The following is a 27998-nucleotide window of genomic DNA, read 5'->3' on the forward strand; positions in this document are numbered from 1 at the left end:
AGTGCTTTAATATGCCGTGACTCGGTAAAGCTCAACCTGAAAAATGACATAGCTGACGGGAAACTCACCTTAGCCTCCTGGCCAGTCCTCGTCAGGCTGGAGTCCCACTGGACCACCTTGCGGTCCTTGGCACCACCCGTCACAATGGTGCCATCCTTCATGGCACAGATGGAGAACAGCGGACCATCGTGGGCACCCACAATTGTCCGACACACCTTGTTGGAGCCTGCAAACCACATCAAAAATATCGCACTTTATGTCAGACTTCTGTCATTGCTCAGAGGCCAAGCATTGAATGCCTGCACTGACTACTAAGATTGGCTCACATGATTTTCTAACATTTCAAGTTTTTAGGACGCAGCCTGTTAACCAGCATGGAGAGCCGACTCTTCACTCGCGAAAGTAACAAGCCCTTCAATATTAATTCAGCTCTGAAATTAAAGGGACACTATAACTAAATTAAGAAAGCAAGATTCATAGTTCAAGAAGAAAACTGACTGTGCCTCAAAAACACAGGACTCACCTAAGTCAGGGCTGCTGACGCTCTATCAGCTGAGATAATCAAAAGGTCAGCAGTTATCAGTGCACAAGTGTAAACTGACGTCTCAAAGCACAGAAATGCTCAAATGTCTAAATACTTTTTGTGGAAATCTACAGAAAAGTCAAAGCCACATTAAAATCAGATTGTCCCAGATGAAATGAGATTCTTGCACGCTCTTCAAGGAGCCAAGTTGCCGTCTAGTGGCTACACACAAAACCAGGATGCAGGCATATTTTAACTTCAATAACAGTTTTTTTCGTCCCGTGAATTTTCAGAAAACTACCTAATCTGCTCTGTGTCTTTTTGTTCATTACATTTTCAAAGCCACAAACTTCTCACCATCCAGTGGGCCAGAAAATTAAAGCAAACCAAAACGAAAACAGAAATACAGCAAAAACACAGCTTCAGCAGAAACACTGGTCCATATGGCTCTTGTTAATCCTCACGAACCAGGTGGCATTAGGTGGAATTTTCTGATTACAGTAATGCAAATTTTTCTGAACGAATATCAAGTGAACAGTGGCTCTGGCACAACACTACATTAGTCACCCACGGAGATATTTACAGCATAAACGACACATTAGTTAAGGAAATGGGCAATCCTGTTCAGTACTAGTCCCTAGTTAGATTCCACTGTCTGGTACACCTAGGTTACTTAAATTTGCAGCGGTAACTTATGCCATCAGCGCCCCTGCAGCCTTATCAAACTGATCGCAGGGAGATAAGGTGAAGTGGCCGCAGTACCGCCATCAACCATTTGATTCAGCTGCGAATGGAGGACGGACCAGCGAAGTTAGTTGATTAGACAATTAATGCAGTCGTTATGAATTTACAGAGACTGCCAAGGAAATGTTAAGAGAGACGGGCGGCTAGAGAGGTTGCAGGAGAGGGAGGCTTACCTCTCTGCCAGACCATGATATTTCCATTGGAGTCGCCGGTCAACAGCTCCCCGAGCTCGGTGAAGGTCATGCACAGCACGTACTTGGGCTTATTGCTTTTCTGCAGAGAAAATAAGAGAAACAACAGTAACATTGACAACACAAAAAAAGAAAACTTATTTGAATGTTTACCTAATTAATCACACTCATTGCCACATACAATCAAGTAAAACTATTACTGCCAAGAGGAATGAAGGGTAGACGACCTCTATATTCAGGGGAAAAAACTAGAACTAGTGTATGGCAGCACTATAGTGCGCTGAGCCTTGTTAGCGTCGCTCCGTTTAGGCTAGAGCTGTTCTTTTACAAGAAAAAGATTAAAAATAATGCAAACAGTAAAAAGCCCATTCTCTGCAAGCTCTATCACTGCATAGTCATCATTACACGAGATAACTATTGCAGATAACTATGTCCACAACAGAAGTTCACGAAAACTCAAGGGTGTGCAGAGCTTCAGAAAAACTCGGCAAGCAACGTGCCTTAGTGTACAGAGCAGTTTGAATCTGCACAAGTTTTCGAAATACATGAGCTCAGTTTAAGTCATTTGAGCACGATAGAAGCCAGTATGTATACAGTCGGTTTCAAGAAATAGTGCTGCTTAAATAATTAGTACTTGCACCTCATCCAGGAAGCATAAGTTTCTCTCAAAGAAAATACACAATGGCAAAGGTTTTGCAACCATACGCTTTCTCAATTAGATGCCTTTTTTCTTACATGGTCCAAAAGGTCCTACACCAACGTGGACTCACCACCAGGTATCTGCTTGTCGGGGCAGAGTCACCGCTGCCCGGACCGTCCTTCTGCCGTGACGGATGGCAGTGAGGGAAGCAGGGGGGGGAGGAGGAGGGACACACAGCAGGGTGGAAAGGGAAGTGCAGTGCACCACGGGAGATGACGTGACATGCAAGGGCAACAGAGAGGACAACACGACACAGAAAGGAGCTTAACATGCAGGAACACTCGGAGAGAAACATTGGGGATACAGCCGATCGACAGGGCATGGAACGCGCTGTTTTGGCAGCACTACCGTATAATCTCGTGTAAGGGCCACACCCGTGTAAGGTTAGAAAAAAAATACGGTTATACATTATTTTTAAATCCATGTGTGAGCCACACCTTCAAAATTCACAGTGAATATGTATGTGTTTCAGATTTAGGTGGCACAACGTTCAGTGAAGGTTATCCTTTGTGACCGCGGCGCTGTGGTCCAATTACAAAATTTCAGTGAGTGCTGACAGTTTTATGATCTTAAAACAACACTGATGTTGGTTTGCTGGTAGGCAAAGCATGGAAGTGTGAATGGCACAAAGGCCAGAAAAGATGAGGACCACACAAGTGGTGCCAGCAAATTAAACACTGTGCCAGCTATTGCCCTGGTTATAGGTTTGCCCTGTGTGCTTGCCTATTACCTTCTAAAAGAACAACTACGATTGTATAAACGTTACAGCCCTGATTTTAACAAAATAATTTTGTACCACGTGAGGGTGACCTCCCACATTTGGTATCAAACATAATGCTGGCTACAGGTTAGTTTCAAGGGGACTGTTTGAGATGTTTCTTAAATGCCTCTATTTAGTCGATAGAGGCACTCTTCTAGCTACATTTCCTGACGCTGCCTGATGAACATTATTGCACAAAAACAGTGAAATAAATTAGAAAACTTACCTACATAAGATACAAAACAAATTCCAAACGTTTTGCTTAGAGACAGGACATTGGACATATTGTGGCAAACCAATGCTGCCCCATTTTATATAAACCTGGATTGATAAAAAGCACTTTTGAAGCAATTTCTATACCACCCAACATCTTGAGGCATTCAAGTCATTATAAAAATAAAACAGCAATGCAGATTTCAAATTAAAGAAGAGATTGTACGATCTTTCACTGCGTATACAAGCTGCCCTACCAGTAGTAATACAGTATATGCAAGCAGCCTGAATCCCTCTCTTTAAACACAGTTCGGCCACATTACAGGTTAGCTACTGATTAGCTACAGGTTAGCTGCAGAGGCGCAGTACACCAACCCATTCCGTTCACTGTGGAAGAAAGCAAAAGGTATGGAATTTTTATTTGCTTTTTTTGAGCAAGAGATACCACAGGCTAGCACCTACCACAGGTTTTCTTTCCACAACTACCGGTGCTTATTTCATCACTATACAGCTCCTTAGTGCAGATCAACGAAACCACAAAACATCACCGATTTCCGACAGTGCAGTTGTTGACATGCAAGTGCATGAGTGTATGTGCAGTAGAGCACCACCACGATGACATAGTACAACAAGGCACCTCGAAGATGCCGAGCTTCTTGGCGAGCGTGCCCCCTTCCATGTCCCAGAAGTGGATGTGGCCCTTGCCCAGGGTCACCAGGGTGTGCCGGTCCATTGGGTGGAACTCCACCGCCAGCACCGCATCCGACGCACTCTGCACGACAAGGCGAGGTTGGAGTCGATTAAGGTTAACAGAGGACTTGCTGAATGAACGCATATTGAAGACAAGCCTTGAGTGAGTCCACCAAAGAAAAAAGATCTCAGCACACCGTGAGAAAACAGAAGAAATACATCATATCCTGAGCAGGAAGAGGCCCTGCACCTATAAGCTTCATAAGTTGTGTGTTGCACATAGAGCTCTGGTAACTAGGCCACACAAGAGGCTGTCCTTTGTTCCACTTTCATGGATGCTTTCATGTGCATTGAATACCAGGCTCTGCTATCGCTTTTGCCAATGGCAAGACAACAACTACTGAGCACAAGACAGTGATGGTCCTTGGCTGAACGAAAGGACAGTGATGGTAGGACATTGCTTCCTTTCATCCTTGCGATGTACTGCAAATCGTCACTAACAGCTAAGCTAATATTGACCGTCCTAGCACCCTCTGTCGTTAGTTTACGATGCAACAAAATTTCTTTGCAACCGGATACGCAGTACAGGGGGAAGGCTTTGCCCGCACCTTTGTCTCTGTGATCTTCACCCCCCTCTCCCCTCGTTGCCAATCCCAGAGGGAGATGGTGTGTTCGCTCGAGTCGTCCACCGCACACAGGATGGAGCCACCGTCCTGCAAAAAGAAAGAGGGGAAAAAAAGGAAAGAGTCAACAAAGCAATCCTGTGTTTTTTTTTTTTTTTGGACACTGATAGCTGACAAAACATCACACTTCAAGACAGTGAGACCCCACCTGTAGGTTTTTGATAAAAGAATGCCAGAAAGGGAAATAAACGCTGCAGTCAGGTAAAGATTGTAAACAAATCCGTGACAGTTAATGAACAAGCTGCCAGATTCAGACATGAATGTCAGGAAAATGCATTTAGAGGAAGCACTTCAGTGATGTACGCCTGACTTATTAATAAACGTAATGTGCAACTAACATTAGTCCTTCAATTAACAGACACCCACAGATGAAACGAGATCTAAATCCTCAGCTTTCAGAAGGAAGATATTTAGTAACAACATGCACCAGTACTTACAATATCAAGTTAACTGAGCAGTGTGTTTATTCTCAAACGATTCAAAATAACTCACACAGCTTCTAAATGGAACATGGAAAACAGGTTCACACAAACTCAATCTACAGCAACGACGATGAGATTTCCACTAGCGGTGAAGTAGTCTTTTCAATCTACACTTCATCAGCATCCGAACACAGTGCACCATAACCTTGCACAACTTTGCACATAACACTGAGCATGACCTTTAAAGCTGACACTTTACAGTTCTTTAAATAAAAAATGGCCGACAAGTAAGCGAACTCACCATCTTGGAGAATGCAATGCAGCTGACTGCTCGCTCGAAGTCCCCAACTCCGATGATGTGCAACGTGTTGAGGCTGACGGAATCCCATATCCTGACATGAGGCTAGAAAAGGAGGAGCGTGTGCAGAAAGCACGCAGAAAGGAGCGCAGCAGAGTGCTCTCGTTAGCGCAAGCTGTGGTGCGAAACTTTTTCTTTTCTTTCTTGAAAGGTGAAAAGGCTGACAGTTATGAGAGGATGCTCGAGCCTGGATTTAAACAGTGCTGACCGAGTTTTCTTTCAATGATAACGCGAACAAAAGTGCAAAACGGATGCCTTTCTATGGACTAGTCTAACATGTCAAAAAATAGGAAAGCTGCCCCCACAAACAGCTTTCCCTTTTTTTCTAATCATAGAATATGCAAACTACAATTAATTGCTTAAAGATACTTAGAAAAATAGCCTGGACAATGACACAGCATTTACTTTTAGAGCGAAAATGCCAAATAAATAATAGGCACTCCTCCTAGGTCAGGTTACTTTAGCCATACAAGTGATAAGTGCTTGAAATGGCCTCACAGTAGCCGTTACATGTTTATCAACTACACATGCTTGGCTAGTTCTTCACTAGGCAATGACTGCATGTATTACTAGGGGAAAAGTGTTCCACAAGAAAGCTCCGTTATAGACTCCGTAACAGACTCTCGAAAGTTAGTTACGATAATGGTCACCATGCTCAGATACACCAGTGTATATTTAACAAAAATTAATCTTTCAACACGAGATGCTATACATGCCACACCACAAGAAGCATGTTACGGCAAATGAATGCACGTATCTATGGCTCTACGTTGTTTCTCCAGTTTACACAGCACTTTCATTTATGCGGACATTCCTACCTTCCAGCGCTCGAGCATCCTCGCAAAGCGGAGAAAAATTAAAGTCACTGTGCAACTAACAGGCACAAGGCCACAGCAGCACAAAGCAGGCGAAGACAAAATGCACGAACATTGAAAACGTCCAAGGCAGGGGTCTCAAGCTCACGTGACAGCGTGACCAAATATCAAGTTCAGACACCTGACTGCTCGACAGACCAAGGAAATGAATAGAGGCTCTGTCCCTGTAATGCCAAAACGTTTGGCTGCTAATGAACAAAAGCTGGCAAAGGGAGTAGGCGGGCCTCGGAAAATTCAGAGTTGGCCACATGTCTAACCACGTTTGTCAGCTTGGAAGACATCGGTTTATAAATGCACCACTGTCACCTGCTGTTGCTTCCAAATGCTTCCAAAGTGTCCAGAAATACTATCGCAGTTCATGCTGCTAGGCCAAATTTCAATGACTAAAATCCTGTCAACAGACAAGAATGCGGCAAAAACTCTATTCAGATTGTAGCTGAGGAAAAGCAAGTATGGCCACTATACAAACAAGGCCACTTCCAAGGCATTCAAGCGGCCATGTACCCAACCACAGAGTATGATGTCCTCAACTGTAATCAGGCCATCAGGGCAGCCGTGCAGTCTGTGTGCTTGAGGCCCTTGCCATGGGAACTACTTGACAAACACTGACATGCCCACTGTAGCAAGGCCGACAACAACTACAGGTCAGGCAGGGAAGCCAGCACTAGAGGAAGACCAACTGTCATCAATGCTGCACGCACAGTGAAGCGATAAATGTGTTTACTCAAAAATTTTGTGCCGATGGACAGTGAGGATGAAAATTGACAGACAGTGTGAAGAGCAATGCTATGAAACCAGCCAGAATTTGATAATTATCAACTTAATGAGTGTTATTAGAATGAACAATTACGTGACTGAACAGAAAATTTAATTTTTCATTCCCTCAGCCTTTCATTTAGTCAGTTCTGAGCCACTAATGAATTTTCTGTTCGTTGGTCAGTCCAGTGAATCATGAAACACTTAAACAAATGAATGTGCTTAAGAAATTGGCAAATGAAACTGATTTAGGTAAATACAGTTGTAATTTTTAATCTGATTAAAGCAATGCTTGCTCAACTGTTTCATGTTCCCAAGGAGATTTCCAAGACGTGCAGAACACAATATATTTCATCGAAAACGAGACAGATTATGGCCAACTCACATGCTAAAAAAATGAAAAATACCAGCGCCATTTAAGTTCTGGCAGCAGCATTGCTTCCTTAATCTGTTGCTGTTCCATTTGTTCTGTTCATCTGTACATAGTCTATCGACTTTATTTTTCATTCTTTGCTTTTTCCAATAACTCAACAAAGAACTGTCTTTCCAGATATGATCCCTGTACTGTGCTCACTATTGCCATCTGATGTAACATATTTTATGTTGGACTATCGACTAGTCACACGAATACTAGTCAAAGTATCTGTAACATATTTCCTAGCACCTGAAAAAAGAACATTACATTTGATTTACAATCTTGCGCCAAAAATCACGAACAAGCTTTAGAAATTGATATGCAGGTTCCTCCAATATAAAAGGGAACGAAGTCTGAGCATTCAATTAAAGATCAGTTCATTATTACGTGTGACAAGGTCACTTTTGCTAGTTTCCTAAGTAGTTTTCATTTTGGTATAGTAACTGAAAATTTCTCCTTTTGGTTTGGTTTGGTTTGCAGGGTTTAATGTCCCAAAGCAACTCGGGCTTTGAGGGATGCCGCAGTGCAGGGTTCCGAAAATTTCGACCACCTGGGGTTCTTTAATGTGCACTACCATCTCACAGTACATGGGCCTCGAGCATTTTGCCTCCCCCGAAATGCGGCCACTGTGGCCAGGATCGAACCCGCTTCTTTCGGGTTAGCAACCAAGCACCATAACCCCCGAGTCACCGCGGCAGCGCGCTTTCACCTTTTGTGCAAACTGGTTGTTCCCTTTCATATCAGTGGGACTTGTAGAAAAATATGCTGAGCATATTTAATAAAAACAGACTCCGACTAAGAGCAAATTCCATCAGCCTTGAAGGAGCTTGGGTTCCCATTAAGGCGGTTAAGAAAGCAAACAACTAGCACTGTCCACATGCCTAACTACTTGAGTATAGTTTGACAGTCAAACTATCAGCTAGCACAAGGCCACACCAGCTATGAATGGCTCATATAGTGTTCAAATGTGAACCACAGAGACACTGGTATGCTATGCAGCACCAATGTAGTCAGCCCCGAAGACAGGCAAAAGTCTGCTACAGACAAACAGCACAGCCATGAGGCAATAAGCCACTACAGCACGCACACACACATACACACACAAAGCCTACACAAATTCAAGCATAATCCACACAGTGTGCTCAAACACATGCTCAAAGAACAAGAAAAGCCCTGGACTTAATACAAACAAATATTCGCGAAAGTGTGTGTATATATATATATGTATATATAACAACAGTTTTGCCCTCGTTTGGATTGATGGCAGCAAAAATGTATGAAGAATTTCAACAATCTATCATCGATACTCTTTGAGGCCATTAACCAAGAATAGAACCAGACACATGCCACCCACCAATCAAGACCCCACGTTGTCTGCATATTCAGAGAGGCCTCAGCCAACCACGGAAAATAAGCTTCCCCAAGCAAAAGTTCTGATGGAAAAAATGCATAGAAATCCTACTAGTTTCTCCCTATTGCATTACAAAATGGTAGACTGGTACAACCGACACACCAATAAAGGAATAGCCAAATGCAACCTACATCAGTGTATGAGTCTATCACGTATGGTCTATCACTATGAAACTCATACCCGTACAACTGATAAACCAACACATGAATAGACAAATACAACCTGTGTCAGTGGTGTATGGGTTTATCATTTCATAATGAAATAGGGCAAAACCGATGAGGTTTCTATGTGTTTCTCCTATCGGAATTTTCGTTAGGGGACAGAGGTTCTCTTGTGGACCTGAGCTAATTAAAATATAATGTAGTCAGTAAAATACAATAAAGCTTCAGTGTTTTGCACTGCGAACCCTGGCTTGAGAGGTAATAGAATAAGAATAAGAGATCTGTAAACGTATTCCAGATTTTTTTGACACCAGGAAAATTTAAAAATTTTAAAGTTTAAAGGTATAGAAAACTGATGACTCTGACTTTTTATCCATGCTGATGATTAGTTATGTTACGTGGCGTTTAACGGCCCAAAGGTCCACATGAGCTACAAGAGATGCCATATCGAGGGGCCCCATATTAGTTTCGACATCCTAGCATTGCTATCAAAGTGTCCAATATAATGTTACAAATCTTTTCACATGTAACCCGTGCGCTGTGAGAACAAATTTTCAATGCACAACTGGCTCTTTGCATGCCAATGATGAATGCATCAATACAGTAACCCATTCCAAATTCACCGCTTTTGCTTCGTCCCATCATCTTTTAAGTGCCAGTTTATAATGAAAAATAAAAAAAAACTGCCATCTTAAGTTAAAGCTAAAACAGGTATGTTGTGGAAAATGCGCTGCACTGTCTGTACAATTCAATGACCACAACTCAACGAAGCACTGCTAAGAAATGGCTACCAGTCCTCGAGAACTACTACCAACTCAAGACTGCTGTCTAGAGGACTCTGGTTGGATTTCTGACCAACTTTCAAAACTCAGTGCGGCATTGGCATTAATAAACATTACCGCTTTCCTTCTGTTAGCTTTTTCGAGTCTGTCTTGAAAAAAAAATTGTCGGATGGCTGGACAGCTAACACGGACGGTAACCATGGACTCTTGAAACAACCCTCTCAATGCTTCCAAACTACTGAGAAAACCACTCCATTAACATCTATAGTTGTTTGGAAGAGCCCTCTAGCTACACAAAAAATAGAAGTCTGTGCAGCAACCCACTGCATCTGCCTACCAACAAAGTGAACAAATGCTGAGCTTGACAATCTCAGAAACATAAATGTTCCCACTCCAGGGGCTGTAGCAGGCAGGATGTTCAGGTGCAGATAAAGGTAAAAGAAACTCAACAACCAGACATGCTACATCTCATGCACTCGTCTCTACGCCTTGTGAGCGTGCAGGCTACGGCAGGAAAAAGTGAATTAGGAGTGGTGATGCAGGGGGCGATCAGCGATAGATGTACATTTAAAGAGAAAACGTCGTTTTTAATTACCCGACTGACGACGCGTGGCTATACAGAGGAGGAGGGCAGGTTTAGAGAAAGAGGGGGAGAGAGAAACAAAAAGATTTCTTAGCACCGTTGCACAAAATCACACTACTGAACGCTCAGCCTATTTATACCCACTTAGCATCAAGTTACACTAGTTCAATGAGTTCACAAACAGGCAGCTTTAGTCTCTACAGTCTGTCTTCACACAACAGGACTGGAACTCAAAGCTTATAAAGTCTGTTCAAATTCTGTGTGGATGATATGGTGTCATGTCACATGTTCGAAGAATGAAAGTTGACCAGTGCCGCGCTGGCAGTCACCGAGCAAAACCAGGAGCATGTTTTTTACTTCGCAGTAATGCAACTAATTATTGAATGTTAATTAATTTAAAGGCAAGCAGGAAGCGTAAAACTGAAAGCAAAAAAAAATGAACGAAGTGCGATGAGCACAAGCACAAAGAAGGCAGACGCAAACACGTCTCCTTTTGTCTCTATCTCTGCTCCGCTGCGTTTACTTCTACCGAGGACCAGCTAACCGAAGCCAAGGTTTTAGCTTCAGTTTGAAACTTTACACAGCATCAAAAGCTACTTGCATTCATTCCCAAAAGAGTCAACCTTATCCTGAATGTTCTCCAGTATTGAAAACAAGGTGCACAAAATCAAGCTGGTTGTGCATGCTGACAGCTACTGTATCGGCACCAACTTATGCGTGTTAAGGCAAGGGGCTGCAAAAGAGTGCTGTCAAGCCTTTGATGCTCAAGACAAGTGTTTCTTTTCCCATAGAACAAGAAAAAGGAAACATGAGAGTTTTTTGTGTTAGATACTTAGAAGTTCTCTAACCGGTATTTTTCCCAAATCTGCCCTCTTTCGAAAGGTCAGTGATTAGTAACGAAATTGGTCAGTTGCTTGTGAAGTAGAAAATGGAAATTAAATTTTAGGCTTTTGCGCTTTCCATGAGGATGAAGATTTTACAATAGCTGCTGCATGAGTCCCCTACAAGACATGAGTCTCCCAGATCAACAGACTCTCACCCCATGACCAAAAGTAGTTTGGCTTGCTTTATGGTTTATGGGGGTTTAACATCCCAAAGTGACTCAAGCTATGAGGGATGGCGTAGTGAAGGGCTCTGGAAAATTCGACCACCTGGGGTTCTTTAACGTGCACTGATATTGCATAGTACATGGGCCTCTAGAACTTCGCCTCCACCAAAATTCAACTGCTGTGGTTGGGATCGAACCCATGTCTTTTGGGTCAGCAACAGAGCGCCATAACCACTGATCCACCGCGGCGGCTCCAAAGTGGCACACTGTCGTTGGCGAATATGGCAGTGGTGGTGTGGCAGGAATACGGCCCCAGATGTGGCGTCACTGGGTGGCACTAGTGGTTGTATGCCACACTATACAGCTACAGCTGTGCTGCGCTTGCTTCTTTGCTACAGCATACAACTAACACACAGGAAAACACCTTCCCGATACACCTATGCTGCTGTAAAACCTATGCCTGCTTGCACTGGGCAACCACTGACAGTAGTGCTTAACTTTCATTCTCCCAAGAATGCACCAATGTTACACGAAGCTTTGGCTTGTGTTATGTGGCGCATTGATTAAGACATTCAGTTTATGGCTCCAATATGTCCAACACTGGTAACATTTGAATGATAATGAGCAAACTGGAAGACGGTCGCATGTTTTATCAATAGGAGTACATACTATGCACGTTTGTTGCCTTTCGGAGAAGTTTTCCAAATGGTCACTGCATAAGCCAGTTACTGCATAAGGCAATTACAGTAATAGCATCCCTTCCAGAGCATGTCATCTCACAAAATCAAATGCTAGTGTAGTTAATTTCTGGCTGCAAACATTAATGCAGACACTAACGTTATAATGCAGTCAGGTAAATGAAAAACTACTGTGTCTACGGAATGGAGTACTGGAGTTTACTAGTTCCTAAGCTGCAAGCAAAGCCACTCAGTTGCCTTAATCTAAAAATGGTCCTGTCCAAATCCTAGCAGCTAAAAATGCCCGCGAGACAAAATTCAGCTGCCCTGTCCAATGCCCCTGTTTGGGCGTAAAGTGCTAACATCCATCACAGACAAGGTTTCCGAGTGTCTTCCATGTTTGTGTCAATATCAAATGCACATACCCCTGTAAAGTCACTGACAATGCTCTGAATTTGGGCAGGCAATATGTCAAATTTACGTTGATTCATCGTTTAGTGAGTCCGCCTCCGTAGAGTGCACATTAAATGCATCCGAAATGCAAGGATCAAATTCCTTCTGCTTCATTACACCAACAAAGCTGCAACACTGAAAAGCAAATAAGTCATGAAATGGCAGCTAGCATTCATCCACTGGAAAGCTATCACAGTTACTAGTGTCAGGTCCTCTTGCCATGGTAAAAGTGTTTGAATGCATGTGCCCAACCTGTCAAGTCAGACATGTTGCTTCATTTGTCACTGTCTCATGCAGAAACATGTCAACCAAGTGCAACCAAACAAATCTGCCTCTGTTAAGCCATTACTATCACAATCTGAGCCAGTTGTTTCACTAGCTTCCACTCTAGGTAATGAGCTGTACAAACCCTCGCCAGCAATCTGGCATTTCAGCTTGCCTTATCTTTGTTTGTAGCTAACACAAAAGGAAATGTTAGGCAGACCTACTTCGTGGTACCCTGATGAGAGAAAAGTGCAAAGGCATAAAAAAAAAAACTTCTCAGTAAGTTGTAACAGGTGTGCATGGCAGAAAATCAGGTGCGAAAAGACCAAAAGTAGATGCGACGTGCTCAAATGTTGTCTTTTTTTTTTCCTCCTAGCCACTAGAAGTTAGAGATCTCGAAATAAATGTACAAAATATTATAAGGTGTGAGCACTAGGTGGCATAAAATTTAGTTTGTTCACAAAAATTTGCAGCTTGTCACTCTGCCTGTTGTCATTTTTGTACCAATGTATATGTTTTTTTCCATGCGCATAAAAATTTGTGTGTTCAACAATGCATTGTAACAATGAAATCCTATGTTACTTGCTTTATCTGCTAATTCTGTGCCGCTTTATAAAAGTTTGAAGAACAAAAATGAATGACAAAAAAAAACAGCCAATGTTTTTGCATCACTCCACTTCATTGGCTGCCTCTTAAAGTTGATAATGATAACTGTGAACAATAACTGTGAAAGATAACGATAACTGTGAAAGAAGGTTTTTCTCCCTTGCAATGAACCAAGAAACATAGATATCAAGTTGCAGCTGTGTCAGAAGCTCAGACCCTGACAAAAAGTGTATACTGTGCTGCAAAAAAAAAAAAAAATGCAATCTGCTGATTGTGTGCCCATTTTTGGAAGGTGTATGCATCTCAAAAGCCGTGCCGTCAATCTTCGACTGTGCCAGCCAAAGACAATGGTCGAAATTTAGCATGAATTCTGACGGGGTGCTACGCAGACCGGTACGTTCATGTGCACACCAGCATACTAGCGGAATGCCATGCGGTCTCAGCCACCCAGACAGTGCACAGCAGAAGCACAGTGCACAAATATAGACACGTGGTTCGCTCATTAAAACAACGACAACAAAAAAAAGTCCCGAATGAGAGAGGCCCAAAGGAGAAAACCCACGAGACAGTGCCAGCGGTGGCGTGACGTGACGACGGTGCAAGAGGCTGCAAGGTGGAATGAGCGGCAGACAAGAAAAACAAAACGAAAAGCGGAGGGGTTAAATTCTACTTTCGGTCCCGCCACCAAAAACTCACCATAAAACGTTCTTCCTCAGGCGTTATCTCAACACGCCGGTTCTGTGCTCGAAATTGAGGACAACTTTGGTCATTTTTAAGTACTCTAGCTACAAGACGTAGCCATGAATTTAGCAACTTGTACATTCATGTTCATGACAGCTACAATGTCACAAAATATTATACCCACCCACTAGAAGAAAGAAAAAGTGCTACTGGAAGCGCTTAAAATGTGGTTTGAAATCACAGAACAGTTTTGGTTTCTGGGCTGAAATTTAAGTGTACCTTCGATAGTGGTTTCTTTTCTCGCATAGGTTAGGCTTAGTTAATCAAACTGCAGTAAAATGATAAATTTTAAGAAAAAAAACTGCACTTACAATGATTTGTTGACAAATATTATCTATTCACATGCACAAAAAAATAAAAGTCAATTTGGCTCTTTCTAACCAATTCATTTCCCTTGCACCTACTGTAGCACCAAACCGTTGCAACGCTTTACCCTCCTTACTATGCTGGAAATAAGAAAACAGGTTAGAACGGCGGCGCTGTAAAAGCTGTGAAAACAAGTGTGTGCATGGCTGCGATGGCAGTGAAGGCTGTTAGAAGACTGCACAGATAGTGTTCAGCTAGCAGTAGATTGCAGCTAGTTTGCAGTGCAAAGGTACAGCAACGGCAATATGCTTCACTACACTGTTGCGTAATTTTTCCTGCAACAGAAGACCTCGCCGAAGAATTCACACACGCTCCTTTCCACACAGAACAATTAAAAAATCTGTCGCCAGCAGTTTGGCTTGCACAACTTAGCTCCCACACAAAGCCTCAAGATTTAGATTTCGAGGCAACCTAATAGAATTGTGCTGTAACTTCCATCGTGGTGAGATAGTACACGGCACTTTTCTCAATGTTCCATAAGTTCCCGAGCATGTGAAATATAGCTTTCGACAATCTGCTTCGCGACAGCTGTCAGTAAGCTCCTATTGTTTGATGGAAGAAAACCAACCATGTCCCTGGCCAATCTGCATTGTCATGAATTTCAATATTGTCAATGAATTTCAATAGAATTGTGCTGTAACTTCCATCGTGGTGAGATAGTACACGGCACTTTTCTCAATGTTCCATAAGTTCCCGAGCATGTGAAATATAGCTTTCGACAATCTGCTTCGCGACAGCTGTCAGTAAGCTCCTATTGTTTGATGGAAGAAAACCAACCATGTCCCTGGCCAATCTGCATTGTCATGAATTTCAATATTGTCAATGAATTTCAATAGAATTGTGCTGTAACTTCCATCGTGGTGAGATAGTACACGGCACTTTTCTCAATGTTCCATAAGTTCCCGAGCATGTGAAATATAGCTTTCGACAATCTGCTTCGCGACAGCTGTCAGTAAGCTCCTATTGTTTGATGGAGGAAAACCAACCATGTCCCTGGCCAATGTGCATTGTCATGAATTTCAGCCAACAACAAGGAGTAGCTGCAACGGTGAATATTCCAGGTGCCCCTGCTGTGTTCATCTACTTCTGTTCATCCATTTCAAGTTCTTCAAGGAACCAGTACGCATGAGGATACAGCACTCCTTTTGCTGCAGCAATATGCTTCAGTTTTTCACTGTATATTGAAAATAGATGGTTTTGCATACCATATAAGTGCAGAAATTCACTCATATAAGTGCAGAAATTCACTAGAGAGAGGGGTCAGCAACCATGATTAGGTTATGAACAATCAAGCAAGAGGCACATGATGTTCGAATAAAAATTAACATAAGCGCACGAGTAGGGAAATAAATACAAACCTTCCTCTCGCGTCTGTCTATACTTGCCACCTGACCTGTTGCGATCAGGAGCTTGTTCGGATGGACTGCAAGGCTGCGTGGAAGAATGGGGGAGGATGATTACTGCTCATAAGTATCAGAAGTATTGCAGCGGTCATTACAGCAGAACCTCAACACTGCGATCACGACTGATATGAGGTTGTAAAATTCCCTGGCCGGGATGCATTGTATACAAAGTGCAGAATTTTGGATGTTTCAAACACTCTCCTGCACTGTGAATGACCGCGCCCTTGAGCGTTAAGCACCAAAACTGTCAGTCCTAGTACCACGAGCAGCGAACAGTGAGGCACAGTCTGAACACTGTCGACATCGCATCGCCAGGTGCATGGTACGCACCACGAGCAGAAAGCTGTGGCCGCACGCGCACAGCCATAAATAAATTGCCTCAGTTGTAAATAGATCCACATATTTTTTGTTTCTGCATATGAATTTTGAGTGTAACAAATATTTTTTGTGACCCTTTGAGATTCGTATTATTAGCATTCTACTATGCTGTTGTTCCAATTGTCATTATTGTTATGATTCATACTCTGGCACACACAACTGGACACTGGTTAAAGATTGGGCGTACACACTATCACAGTATGTGATAGTCTATGCACTTGCAACTCGTGAAATATTTCTCATAGGCTTGGTTATATTCATGAGGCAGGATACCAAGGTTGTTGTTTTTCTTAGGCGTTCCTACTCGTTATGAAACTACTTCTTAATGCTATGGGAGAGTAATGTGGTTGTGCTTTGCTGGACTTTATGGCACAAAAAGTGGCTAAGGCTACCATGCACCAAACACTAGGCTGAAATGTATGTTCGTTGCATTCAAAATGCACATTATTGTATGAGAGCTCAATTGGGACAAAAGGTTACATCAGCGGGGCTCTGCTGTATAGCAATTCAAAATTTTCCCTAAGGCTTGATTAAGACAGTTCCTCTCTCAGAACCGCCAATGCTACTCCTACCCTAATCCTTTTGCTCCACATTTATTGCTGCATGTGACGTTACACACACTGCACAGTACAGCACTCACTATTTCCAGTAACGCAGTGCCCCTTGTCTGTTCATAACTCCACTCTTACAACGTGGTGTAACCGCATAGACAGATCAGTATGACAGAAAAGAAGAAAGGACAATAGCAGTGGTGCTAGTATTTTTTTCCTTTGCCATGCCACCAACAAGCCCCACAGTATAGTATACCTCGATGGACTTGTAACACAATGGACCTGTCTTTATCCTTTGTGTTGTGGTGCCATCTTTTTCTTTTCTGCCACGCTCATCTTTTAGTGCAGTGCACACCCTGCTGTCTTGCCCCCAAGTACAACAGTACACACTGGTGAAATCCCCTCATACCTTGACTGTGCCCTCAACCCCAACGCTAGTGCAATCCCCTTCCCCACCAGCTCACCACTTGATGTCGTCCGTGTGTCCCAGGTAGTGCCGCTGAATCTGCTCCTCCACATTGTAGAGGACCACCACGGCCGCGATGAAGTAGACCATCTCGCCAGTTGGCAGGAGGAACAGGTTGGCTCGGCAGTCTCGACCCCGGTACCCGTAGCTGGTTGAGCCCACAGGTCAAGGGTAATAAACAGTGCACGTCATGGCATATACCGTAAACTCATGAAATCATGTAAGGGCCGCACTTTTTGTAAAAATTTGGGCGTGAATTTTGAACGTGCGGCCCATACATGAATAAAAAAATATATATAACCATTTTTTTTTTTCAGTTATCTAATCCAAAACGGGGGGTGCGGCCCATACACAGGTGCAGCCCTTACAGGAGATTATACGGTGGTTATATGGAGATTATATGATTATACGAGATATCACAGCAAGGCTGCCGAACAGTGAGCATTGAATCTGGACTCGATTTTCCTGGTCTACCATCTTTTCATCGTCTAGTCTGAGTTTTCTTTCTCACAAAATATCAAAACAATAAATAGTCTTAATCAAAATAGTGAATAGCAGCAGTGTCAACCTTAAAACACAACAAGTGTTGAATATCGCGTGACTAACAAGTCCTGGAGAAAAGGCACTAAGGTATTAAGCTTACTGATATGAGGGTTACCAGCATCTAGAGTTTTCCAATGTTTAGAGCTTATCCACGTGCAGTGTTTACTTAAGTGCAGAGTTTTCTCAGACACAGAGTTGTCAATGAATGGTACTCTCTACGAGACAGATTAACACAGCGCAACAGAACGAGGACGAGAAGAAGAATAATAATAATAATTGGTTTTTGGTGGAAAGGAAATGGCGCAGTATCTGTCTCATATATCGTTGGACACCTGAACCGCGCCTTAAGGGAAGGGATAAAGGAGGGAGTGAAAGAAGAGAGGAACAAATAGGTCCGTAGTGGAGGGCTCCGGAATAATTTCGACCACCTGGGGATCTTTAACGTGCACTGACATCGCACAGCACACGGGCGCCTTAGCGTTTTTCCTCCATAAAAACGCAGCCGCCGCGGTCGGGTTCGAACCCGGGAACTCCGGATCAGTAGTCGAGCGCCCTAACCACTGAGCCACCGCGGCGGGGCAGAAGAAGAAGAAACACGAAACACAGGATGGGCGCTGTGTTTTGTGTTTCTTCTGTGTTTTGTGTTTCTTCTTCCCGTCCTCGTTTCGTTGCGCTGTGTTAATCTGTTTTGCAGAAAGTATGAACCAACTAGCCCATACCAGAATCCTGGTACTCTGTTTTTCAAGCAGTGCAAGAGAAAATTGATGCTCTTGCATTTATTACACATGTACAGACATGTTCAGCTTGCGCTGACACAGCGAAGAGAATGTCATTTTCAAAATTATAAGTACTGACATGGATATTACTTATGGTGGACAAGTCTTTCAATAAATAAGGAGCCCAATGGTAATGGTTAAATGTTGGATATTCAATACTAGTCAAGCAGCCTACTGTTTAGCAAGCCTTAGCAGTATTCTGACGCACTATACCACTAACAATGCTATGCTAAAAAATTCTCTTCTAGTGCAAAGGAGCCTGTTTTTAAAAATTTCTGACACTCTTAGGTAGAACACCGTAGCTGTATATAAGCATGCTTATATTTATGGATTCCGCTGCACATTGAATGTCTCAACATTCAAAAACTGTTCAGGTACGAGCACATTTTTCTAACGACGGAAAAGGATACACCCACTCCAGCTTGAGCCTCTGAGAGGGCGCGCTGTTGACCTTCATGAGACTGTAGTCATGTAGCTGCTCGCTCGGAATGTGCATCACGATTGGACGGCCGCGAAGGTACATGCGCACGGTGCCATCCTCTGTGTTGGAAGAACATGCCCATTCAACACTTATGATTAGGCTCTCAGAGATTGTAGCCATTGCTCTGTGCTCTCTCTCGATTATTTCACTGCAAAAATGCGCAAACTGCAGCTGCAAATGGCTCAACCAGCGGAAAGGATACAAGTCTAGCTTATCATATCACTACAATTGCATTTTTTTTTAAGGCGACCTTGCTTTAATCTTGAAGAGCCATGAAAAAGATTTGAGATTTCAAGAACTGAGTGCAGTGCTACAGGAAGAAAAAGAGAGACATACTGCAAGTATACTTTGGAATCCAGGAACATTTACACTTACAGGGATTTTGAGTTTACATTAGAGCTCAAAAGCAGGACTTGTGCCTTCCCACTAGGCAAGCCGCCTTGCTGTAGCAAAACAGCGCCCGACAAAGCGCAGATATATCTTCACACAGCACCTGTCCGAAATACACTAGAAAAACCTATGCACAGAAAGTAGAGGACAGCAGTTCCAAAGTGAACACTATCATTGCATTTCAGAAAAACTGCACGGGGTACCAGCTAGAGCATAATTTCTTTTCATGAAACTTTCCAAATTTATCTAAAAGACCAGCTGGACACACTAGCAATCATTACCTGACCATCTTGTCTCACAGCACCTAAAGCATAAAAAATGACTGTACACTGAGATCTGAAGTATGTCTAGTAGGGTGTGACTGACAGTCATTCCATAGCTATCACTTATGGCATCCACTGCCATCATTAAATAACTCAGAGATGTAAAACACACTTTTCAAGCTGACTGCATAGCAAGTTTCAAAATTCAATGTTCTGAACTTGAAATCTGCACCTAACTCGTGTTCAAACACTTATGCGATACAAGGCGAAAAGTAATTAAAGAATGAGCCTTCCTTCCACATCAGACCAAGAAGCCCAAGATTATTGCTGATTTCAGAATGGAACAACTACATGCATCAATCTTTCTAAAGAGGCTTAAAACTACAAAGAGAACAGTTTCACGTTTCAAGTTCACACATAAGAAGCTAAAAAATCAAAGCTCATTAAAGGGACACTGAGGAGAACCCTATCAAATTTTTTTTGTTGGCAAAATCTGATAGTTCGGCATTTCATGGCTTTGTTGCCACTTGTCCGGGAGAGAAAGATGCATTTATTTCAAAGAAATTTGGATTCGAAGTTGAAAAAGTTTTTCTCGCCACTCCGATTCAAACTCAAGAACTCTTATAACGTCACGGAGAACTCTTATGACGTCGCAGGACGGAGTGACGTGAAACGTAGCATAAACGGAGACTCCGTGATTTCTGGCGGCTAGCGGTGCGGTCTAGCAGCTGCCGAAATGAAAGCTACCGCCACCGCACGTTGAAGGCATCTATTGGGGGTCGCTACCGTCACTTCGTTTACATTTGCACCGGCGTCTTGCCAGCATTACGATGGATCCCATTCCCGAACCCAACGACGTAGTTCTCGCAAAAACTCCTGCCTGCATTTCAGTGACCTCAGCCCCACAGAGCGTGCGAAGCTTTTGATGGAGCACGGTTATGTTAGGTGCCGGCGGGTCGTTTCCCCCTTCCTCAGTGAGCAGCCGTTGCAAACTAAATATCATAACCCCAATGCGGGGAGTGACGAGGGGCCAGGACAAGGTCGGCGCCTTGCGCCCATCGGAGGCTGGCCGGGGCTTTGGGGCCAACGGATTGTGATTCCTTGAACAGCGCGGTTGCACGGCGCAGCAGGCGGCGTCGAGGTCTCCCACGGTTGCAAGGGCCAAGTTATTTATTTATTTATTTTTACACAAAAACGGATGGGTGCTCAAGGGCGGTCATGTTTAAAGTCGGTGGCTTGAAACTAAAGCCGGCGCACGACGCTTCAACGGCTTCCGCTAGATCCAACGGGTCCACTGGATCGGACTCTCTCGCCCACTTGCATGTACCTTCAGATATGTGCAGTGAATGGATTAAATTAGCCGAGCTCGAAAAGAACAGCTCCGCCCAACTGCCGAAGCAGTTTAATTACGTCACAATGCGCACCTCGCCGCGGAGCGTAATCAGTCTGGCCGGGCCGGCGGCGGCTGGCGCACTCGGCGCGAAATAGAGATGTGCTCCAAGTCTCCCCGCCAGTGCGGTCAGAGTGCGCTGAAGGCGCAGAACGCGTCGGCGGTCAAGCGCAGTTGGAGTATAGACGGTCTCGCTTTGGCCGACGTGACGTCGCCGTGCAGCGCGCGTTACGCCGGAGCATAAACGCACCTTAACAGAGCCTGCGCTTAACCGCTAACCAACGTATTCGGTGGCGGCATCTATGGGAGCCACTGAAACCCCATGGCCACTCACTGAATAAAAAAAAAGGAATTCTGTGCTGAGGTTCGGAATCAAACCAGGGCCTTTGGCGTGTGAGGCGGAGACGCTACCACTCCGCCACGACGGCTCAGGTTACAACCATCAATAAAAGCGCCTCTAGTGAATGCACTCTTCCAATGCAGAAATATCCGCGCTTTCGCTAGGTATATTCTGGCCTAACAAAGCTAGGCCATCCGCAATTTTTCTGAACTCCCTTGTACCTTGTCTCCCGTCCCTAATAAACGATCTCCGTTAAGTAGTTTGAAGTAGACTGGCACAGCCGGGAATGTTTCGCCGGGCGAGCGTGCGAAGACACAAGTACTGCCTTGTACGATCACCGACCATCGTGCCATCATAGTTTTTCATCGACCGTGGCGATCATCTGACAAGCCTTAACAGGCTCCTTCAAAGGTTAACTAGCACTTGAAGCGGCACTTGGAGTTCCTCTGCTGTTCGGCGCTTGTAAATCGAGGTGCGTCAAAAACAAAACCATGAGGCACGCAAAGCTTATAGACACGAAGCGCCTAACAAATCGAAACTCTCCTGGCCGCCTGTGGCGCCGCCAAGCATCAGTTTTCTTTGCTTCCAACATTCAGGTTGTCTTTTGTCTGCCTTCCTTGTGTGATAAATGTGCACTATTGGTTTTAAAACCAAACTTACTTCAATATTGAACCGCACAACCTTCCTTTGACAGCCTCAGAGATTCGCGACCCCATGTAGGAAGGAAAATTCCTCCAGGGTGGCGTCTCTTGTCCTACGACATCGCCACGCTTGTACTTGCGAGTTTGGCCTGTGGCGGCGATACCTGTATTTTGGTTCTTGCTATTTTCTACCTTAAAAGAGCTTTGTTTTCAGTAAGAGCGGCGTTTTTGTAATCAGGAGCTGGTATTCTATCGATACAAAACAACTTCAATTTCTCCTCAGTGTCCCTTTAAAGAACTCAAATCCTTTTCCAAGTTGCTGGCTCAGTTGCTGACTTGTCGCATGCAAGGACAAACAGTCTCAAACATTTCTTCATAAACTACAAACCGGACAAACTCTCGGAGAGCAAGAAATCATCAGTTGTCCTTTTGGTCAAATGACGTAAGCGACTCTAGTGTTGCATCTACAAACATACAAGGATGCATTGTTACCACTACATTTTGAAACAAGTTCAATGCTTCATGCATACATAAAAAACAAAATCCCTTGTTAGAGAGAAAATACCACAGTAATATACTAGATAGTGTAATTACCTGTGTTGAGTTGGGCTTCTTTTGTGCTGAAAAATTAAAAGCCACAAGAAAGATATTTGTTACACATAACTCCGCAAGAACTTACAATAAGGTCATCACGTACCCTAGCCACATGATTCATAGATGTCAAGAAAATACGGAGTGTAGTAAGACTAGTAACTGTGCTCGACCACGACCGCATCAACATGCGTTTCTGAACTTGAATAACGAAAGCTGCTTAAATCATCCCTGTTCATTAATTTAATTACTTTTGTATGGCCACCACTGCCACTAATAGACAAACAGAGAGTTAGCACCAGAAAACAACTAGCAAAAAAATGCAGTTAGCAAAAAAATAAATAAAAACACCACCTTTGAGAAAAAACAGATGAGTAATATACAGTGTGTTAAACCAAAAAGGCCAAGTAATGCCCATGGATCATCTTCCAATGAAGTACCACCAAACAGAAAAAGACAGTAACTATAAAACTCTCAACACCAAAGCACACTTTGCCCCTGACTTATTGCAACTGCAAAGCGAGGTAAAAATTTGTTGCAAGGCAAAGATCTGTGAATAGTTGCAGCCCGTTTCATGCCACACGAAGATCAGAAACATATATTATATGTATACATACACACACCCACATGGCACCAAGTGTGATTACAGTAGTGCTTAAAAATACCCACGAGCTTTATTTATCGAGGCCTCATAAACTTCTTGTTAGCACCAGTGGACGTTATGAAAGCAACAATTGCACGAATGTAAGGAACAAAACTGCCTGAATTTCACTGCCAGCGACATGTAGCTGCTTTCACAATATGAAGCTGTGCACCAAGGTGTAATGTGATTTGAGCCAAACCATAAGCAATGCTGGCTTTACTACAAAACCTTATCTTGATGATGACTGAGACGCAACAATATTGTCTGGTGAAGCGAATTATGAAAGTAAATAATCAACCGCACATTATTAATGGGTACATGTTACGACATCCAACAGCACGACAAAGGAAGCAACATTTTCAACCTCCTTAATGGTTAGAGTCGTAACATACAGTAATGGTTCAAGCTAGCTGGCATGGCGAGTCTCCTTGCTGACAAAAAAATAATAATAAAAGAACAAGCTTGGGAATTATTTCGAGGGAAGACAGTTGGTGACTAAGGTTGGTTTAGTCAATAAAACCTAACTAAAAAATAGCATGCAATGCACATTTAAACTGCACGAATTTTCTCTAATTCTAGCCTTTATTCTAAAGCTATACCCAGTTATATTGGTGTTCTATGCCAGGCATTTAACAGTGTCAGCTATTAAAGGCTAGTTGTACACAGATAGCGTCATTCAGAAGAAAATATGTTATCATGTGGCCATAACTGGTTATGTAATCATTAGTCACCTGATCTGTTGTCCTCAGTCATATGAATCATGGGTCACCAATATGCCCATTTGTCAGATTAATTGGTCATGTTGCTCATAGTCATGTGACTCATTAAACTCCTTACACATAGACAACCCCCATAACCCCCTTATACCAGCCGCGGCGGTCGAATTTCGATGGAGGCGAAATTCTAGAGGCCCATGTGCTGTGCGATGTAAGTGCACGTTAAAGAACCCCAGGTGGTCGAAATTTCCGGAGCCCTTCAGTACGGCGTCTCTCATAGCCTGAGTCGCTTTGGGACATTAAACCCCGATAAACCAAACCAAACCTAACCCCCTTATCAGCATAAACTGCTTCACTAATCAGTAGGGGTGTGCGAATATTATAAATTTTGAATACGAATCGAATATGCTTCATATTCGGTTTATATTCGTATTCGATCAAACGATATCCGTGAATTTCCGAATATTCGAAAATTCGCGAATACTCGGCAGCGATCGTATACCACGCCGACTTTCGTAAATTTGGTTGTGGCAAAAGCTGAATATCTGGGCAAATTATCTGAATATAGAGTTTAAAGTTCCAGGAAAACAATACAAAGGCCCTGTTCTCTTTCTTCTCCATCGTTTATCGTGTGGACCAATCGCATTCCGATGCCGCTAGGCTTCACCTTGTGTGCAATTCTGCAAGTGAGCTTTCCCACATACCACACGTGCTGCGAGCAAGGTGGGGGACGACCCGCTTCTAACAATTGCAGCACGAAAGCGCGTCTATTTTTTAATCCTTCTTTAATATGTTATATAATTAATGCCCACACCCATGGCATTCGTTCTGTCACCTAAACTCCCCGAGTGTGACCACCGCCATCTTGTTTTGGTCAACTACGCTAAGGTGGCTAGAGTGGGCCAGTCTAGCCACCCTAACTACGCTACGCGCGAAAGCCTACTTGCGGAATTTTGCGTGAGGCTCCCGAAGTGGCGAGTCGAGGTGTCACAACAGGGCAAGCGATCCTGTAAAAATCCTGCGTATTGCGTGGTGCACTGTAACCCATGCACCTTTTAAGTGGGCATAACGGCACGCGTGACAACGTTTGGAGGGCCCCAAAAATAACCTGGCCGCGTAGTTTTGGTTTCTGAGCTTCGCCACTCGCCCATTGCAATGGCAACTGTTGGCCCACGCATTCGCCAGTAGTGCAATCTTAGCACCGTGCCGCTTTCAGACGCTGACTGATGCGTCGATGGTCATTTTTTTTTCCTTTTTAGAAGCAGTCTCGCCATTCCGACGTCAATGTGCGTACCCATCTCGCTCACGACAGCGATTTCTTCCAGCGCACTGAAACTCTGTGCTCGTCACGAGATTTCAGGTGTCTGCACGATAAAGCTGCCTCATACGACTACCGCATTTTCGGTAGTTTTTTTTTTTCGGGGCCGCAGGGCACTTTATAAATCGACCTTAAATAACCCGGGAATTTCTGTCGGTTCTTTGAACAAGGTTTTAATAGCCATCATGTTATTCTTGTTTCCAGTCTTGTCATGTTATGAATTGTATTTTGCCTGACCACATTACAGGTTGGATACTGTTATGTTTTTCAATTAAGTAGTATGCATTTCTGCGCACATTATGTTTTTTTTATACGGTGCTCAGGCAGTCTAGTTTTGTTTACTTCAGTTGCAAAGGCCACACACTATTTAAAAAAAAAAAATGCGAGCAACAATGTTTGCTTGTTTATTTCCGGAATTTATTTTTTGAGCCGACCAGATATTCGATATTCGATTCGATATTCGAAGCCATTTTTTCTTCATATTCGTATTCGATTCGTATTCAAAAACTTCAATATTTGAACACCCCTACTAATCAGGTGACGTTGAGATTGATGCCAGATTATGTTAACACCCTTCATTTTTTTTTTGCTAACTTTGTTTCCTGCACCTGGCCTCTTTCTTTTTTCATCATATGCGTCGCTCCAACACCTGTCGATGCCAACAGAACTGGGCCAGCTCTCAATTCTTAACCCGTCAGTTGCAAACATGTCGGGGCAAAGTGTGCCGGTGTGGCAATGTCCCTAGACTACCACCGCTACAGACTACAACCGCCACCAACTACGGCCACCACCATGCGAGAGCACACCCCCCATGCAAGGTTCCTCGACCAAGCTATACATTGTAAAAGGCAGTGCGAGTGTTCCACTGTATTGCACAACACGGTGCCACGGTCAAGTCATCACCGAAACTGCCGCTCTGCTCCCTGAGGAGAAAAAAATCAAATATCTTGCTTTCCAGGAATGTGCACGCAACTTGCGAAAAAAATTAAAGAAAGAGGGAGACGGATGCGTGTGCAGCTTAATTCTCTGCCATGCACAGCACACACACACACATATCGCACGTAGCTCCGTCAGGTGCTACAAGGATCATGCAAATGCACGTTCCTGACAGCATGTGTTCACAAAAGCATGTGTTCACATAGTGAGGGTACTTCTACAGAAATATTTGGCAATAAAATTAAGGACTTTAGCGGTCCCTAGTTGTGTAATCCGTAGCTTTTTGTTTATGTTGGCTTGCAATATATGGCAGTTTGCTTTTCACTGCACACATGGCACGATAACTTGTTCTGGCTACCAATCAATCTTTTTCATGCGTTTTTCAAGTAATACGTTGCTTGTATCTTTTTTTCTTTGTGTCCCCACTCCTGCAACGGCCCAAGATGGGCCTGCAGTACATGTAAAATAAATAAATCATAGACAAACACTTCGGAAAATTAGTGGCACATTTACAGCTACGCTCGCGACGCATAATAGAGTCAACCATCGACGCTGACACTGCCTTTGCTCCGCACCTAGCTCATCGCCGGTCGAGGAACCTTCGGGACTGCCCTTGCATCACCCCCTTGGAGAGAGAGGCATGCAGTCGCTTTACCCATGTCTATAGAGAGTCCCCGAAGAAGACCGCACGGGCAGATTGTACATGGAACCAGTTACAATGCGTCTACGGGGAAAGGAGGACGGGAAGGAGAAAAAGAAAGTGAGCCAGCAGGGGAAAATATATACACACACACGCATACAAATGCAAATTTGCGCATTCAGAAGAAAAAAAATAAAGAGGTGCACGAGCATCGCTTGCACTGTGACTAAGCCAAGCCGTGACTAAGCCAAGACCAGCCGAGACCAGCCGCATGCAGATGATGACGTGAATCCTGAGAGAGAGAGAGAACCAACGTGAGGTGCTAGAGAAATGGTACCCTGCTTGTGCACTAGAACCTATACGGAGTGTCGGGCCACTTTTTTTTTTACCATGAATGTCTCACATAGAGCCATCCTTCGCAAGAGCTGCGTCTGGAAGACGTTCAAAAAGAAAGCAAGAAATTAGATTCTTTCTAAGCACGGTTTAGAGAACGATTTAACTTCCGAAGGATGGAAGGTTAGGAGAGTGGGTGTGAATAATTCGTGGTTCTCAGTGCAAAAAGACAACATAGACAATACGACGGGGAAGAGGCAAGGCAACGTGGAGTTGAACATCAACTGAAGGAACTGTTCAGAAAACCGCAAGCGTATTGGTATGCAAAGAAAGAAAGAAGAACAAAACGAAAAAAGCTAGGTTTGCTGTTGCTGCTGTCGTTGTTATGCTCCTGGAGCAGTTAAGGGGGCATTCCCCGGTTTTGTGGATCCGTCGGTGGAACAGCTAAACGAGCGTGAAGAGGAAAGGGAAGTGGCACTGCGCTGGAACGCCACGTCCCAGATTTGTGCTGCCCTCTGCCCGCAGCAGCTGAAATTAGAGCTTGTGTTATTCGCACTTGACACAGTCTGAGTGGTTGCGCCTAGTCGCAACAAGACTAATGCCGTGGAATCTTTTAGGGCCAATAAAGTAAAATAAAACCAACTGACAACAGAGCAACCAGCACCCAAAGCTCTAGCTAGAAACAGCACTATGCAACACCACGATCACAACCGGAATAAAAAAAACAAAGAAGACTGAAATAAATGAAGGCATATTCCGTGCCGAAAACTCCTGTTG

At 43.6% G+C, this 27998-nt stretch overlaps 1 protein-coding gene across 16 annotated transcripts in view; it reads right to left on the reverse strand.

Annotated features, from left to right (window-relative positions):
• LOC144132821 (echinoderm microtubule-associated protein-like 2) overlaps positions 1-27998 on the reverse strand; it is a 176879-nt gene that overhangs the window by 27415 nt on the left and 121466 nt on the right. For 4 of the 16 annotated variants that reach the window (XM_077665492.1, XM_077665485.1, XM_077665495.1 and 1 more), the window contains exons 6-17: positions 26904-26972; positions 22639-22664; positions 18950-19079; positions 17219-17368; positions 15781-15853; positions 14012-14053; positions 5228-5329; positions 4430-4534; positions 3769-3903; positions 2229-2279; positions 1441-1540; positions 69-226 (exon numbers count right to left, since the gene is read on the reverse strand). In XM_077665492.1, the coding sequence (XP_077521618.1) occupies positions 69-226; positions 1441-1540; positions 2229-2279; positions 3769-3903; positions 4430-4534; positions 5228-5329; positions 14012-14053; positions 15781-15853; positions 17219-17368; positions 18950-19079; positions 22639-22664; positions 26904-26972 (1141 nt within the window). Of the gene's footprint in view, positions 1-68; positions 227-1440; positions 1541-2228; positions 2280-3768; positions 3904-4429; positions 4535-5227; positions 5330-10279; positions 10298-14011; positions 14054-15780; positions 15854-17218; positions 17369-18949; positions 19080-22638; positions 22665-26903; positions 26973-27998 lie in introns of all 16 variants that reach the window. The other 12 variants (XM_077665496.1, XM_077665491.1, XM_077665497.1 and 9 more) reach the window with 9 other exon arrangements.

This window comes from Amblyomma americanum, chromosome 5 (genome assembly GCF_052857255.1).
Source record: "Amblyomma americanum isolate KBUSLIRL-KWMA chromosome 5, ASM5285725v1, whole genome shotgun sequence".
Lineage (NCBI taxonomy): Eukaryota > Metazoa > Arthropoda > Arachnida > Ixodida > Ixodidae > Amblyomma > Amblyomma americanum.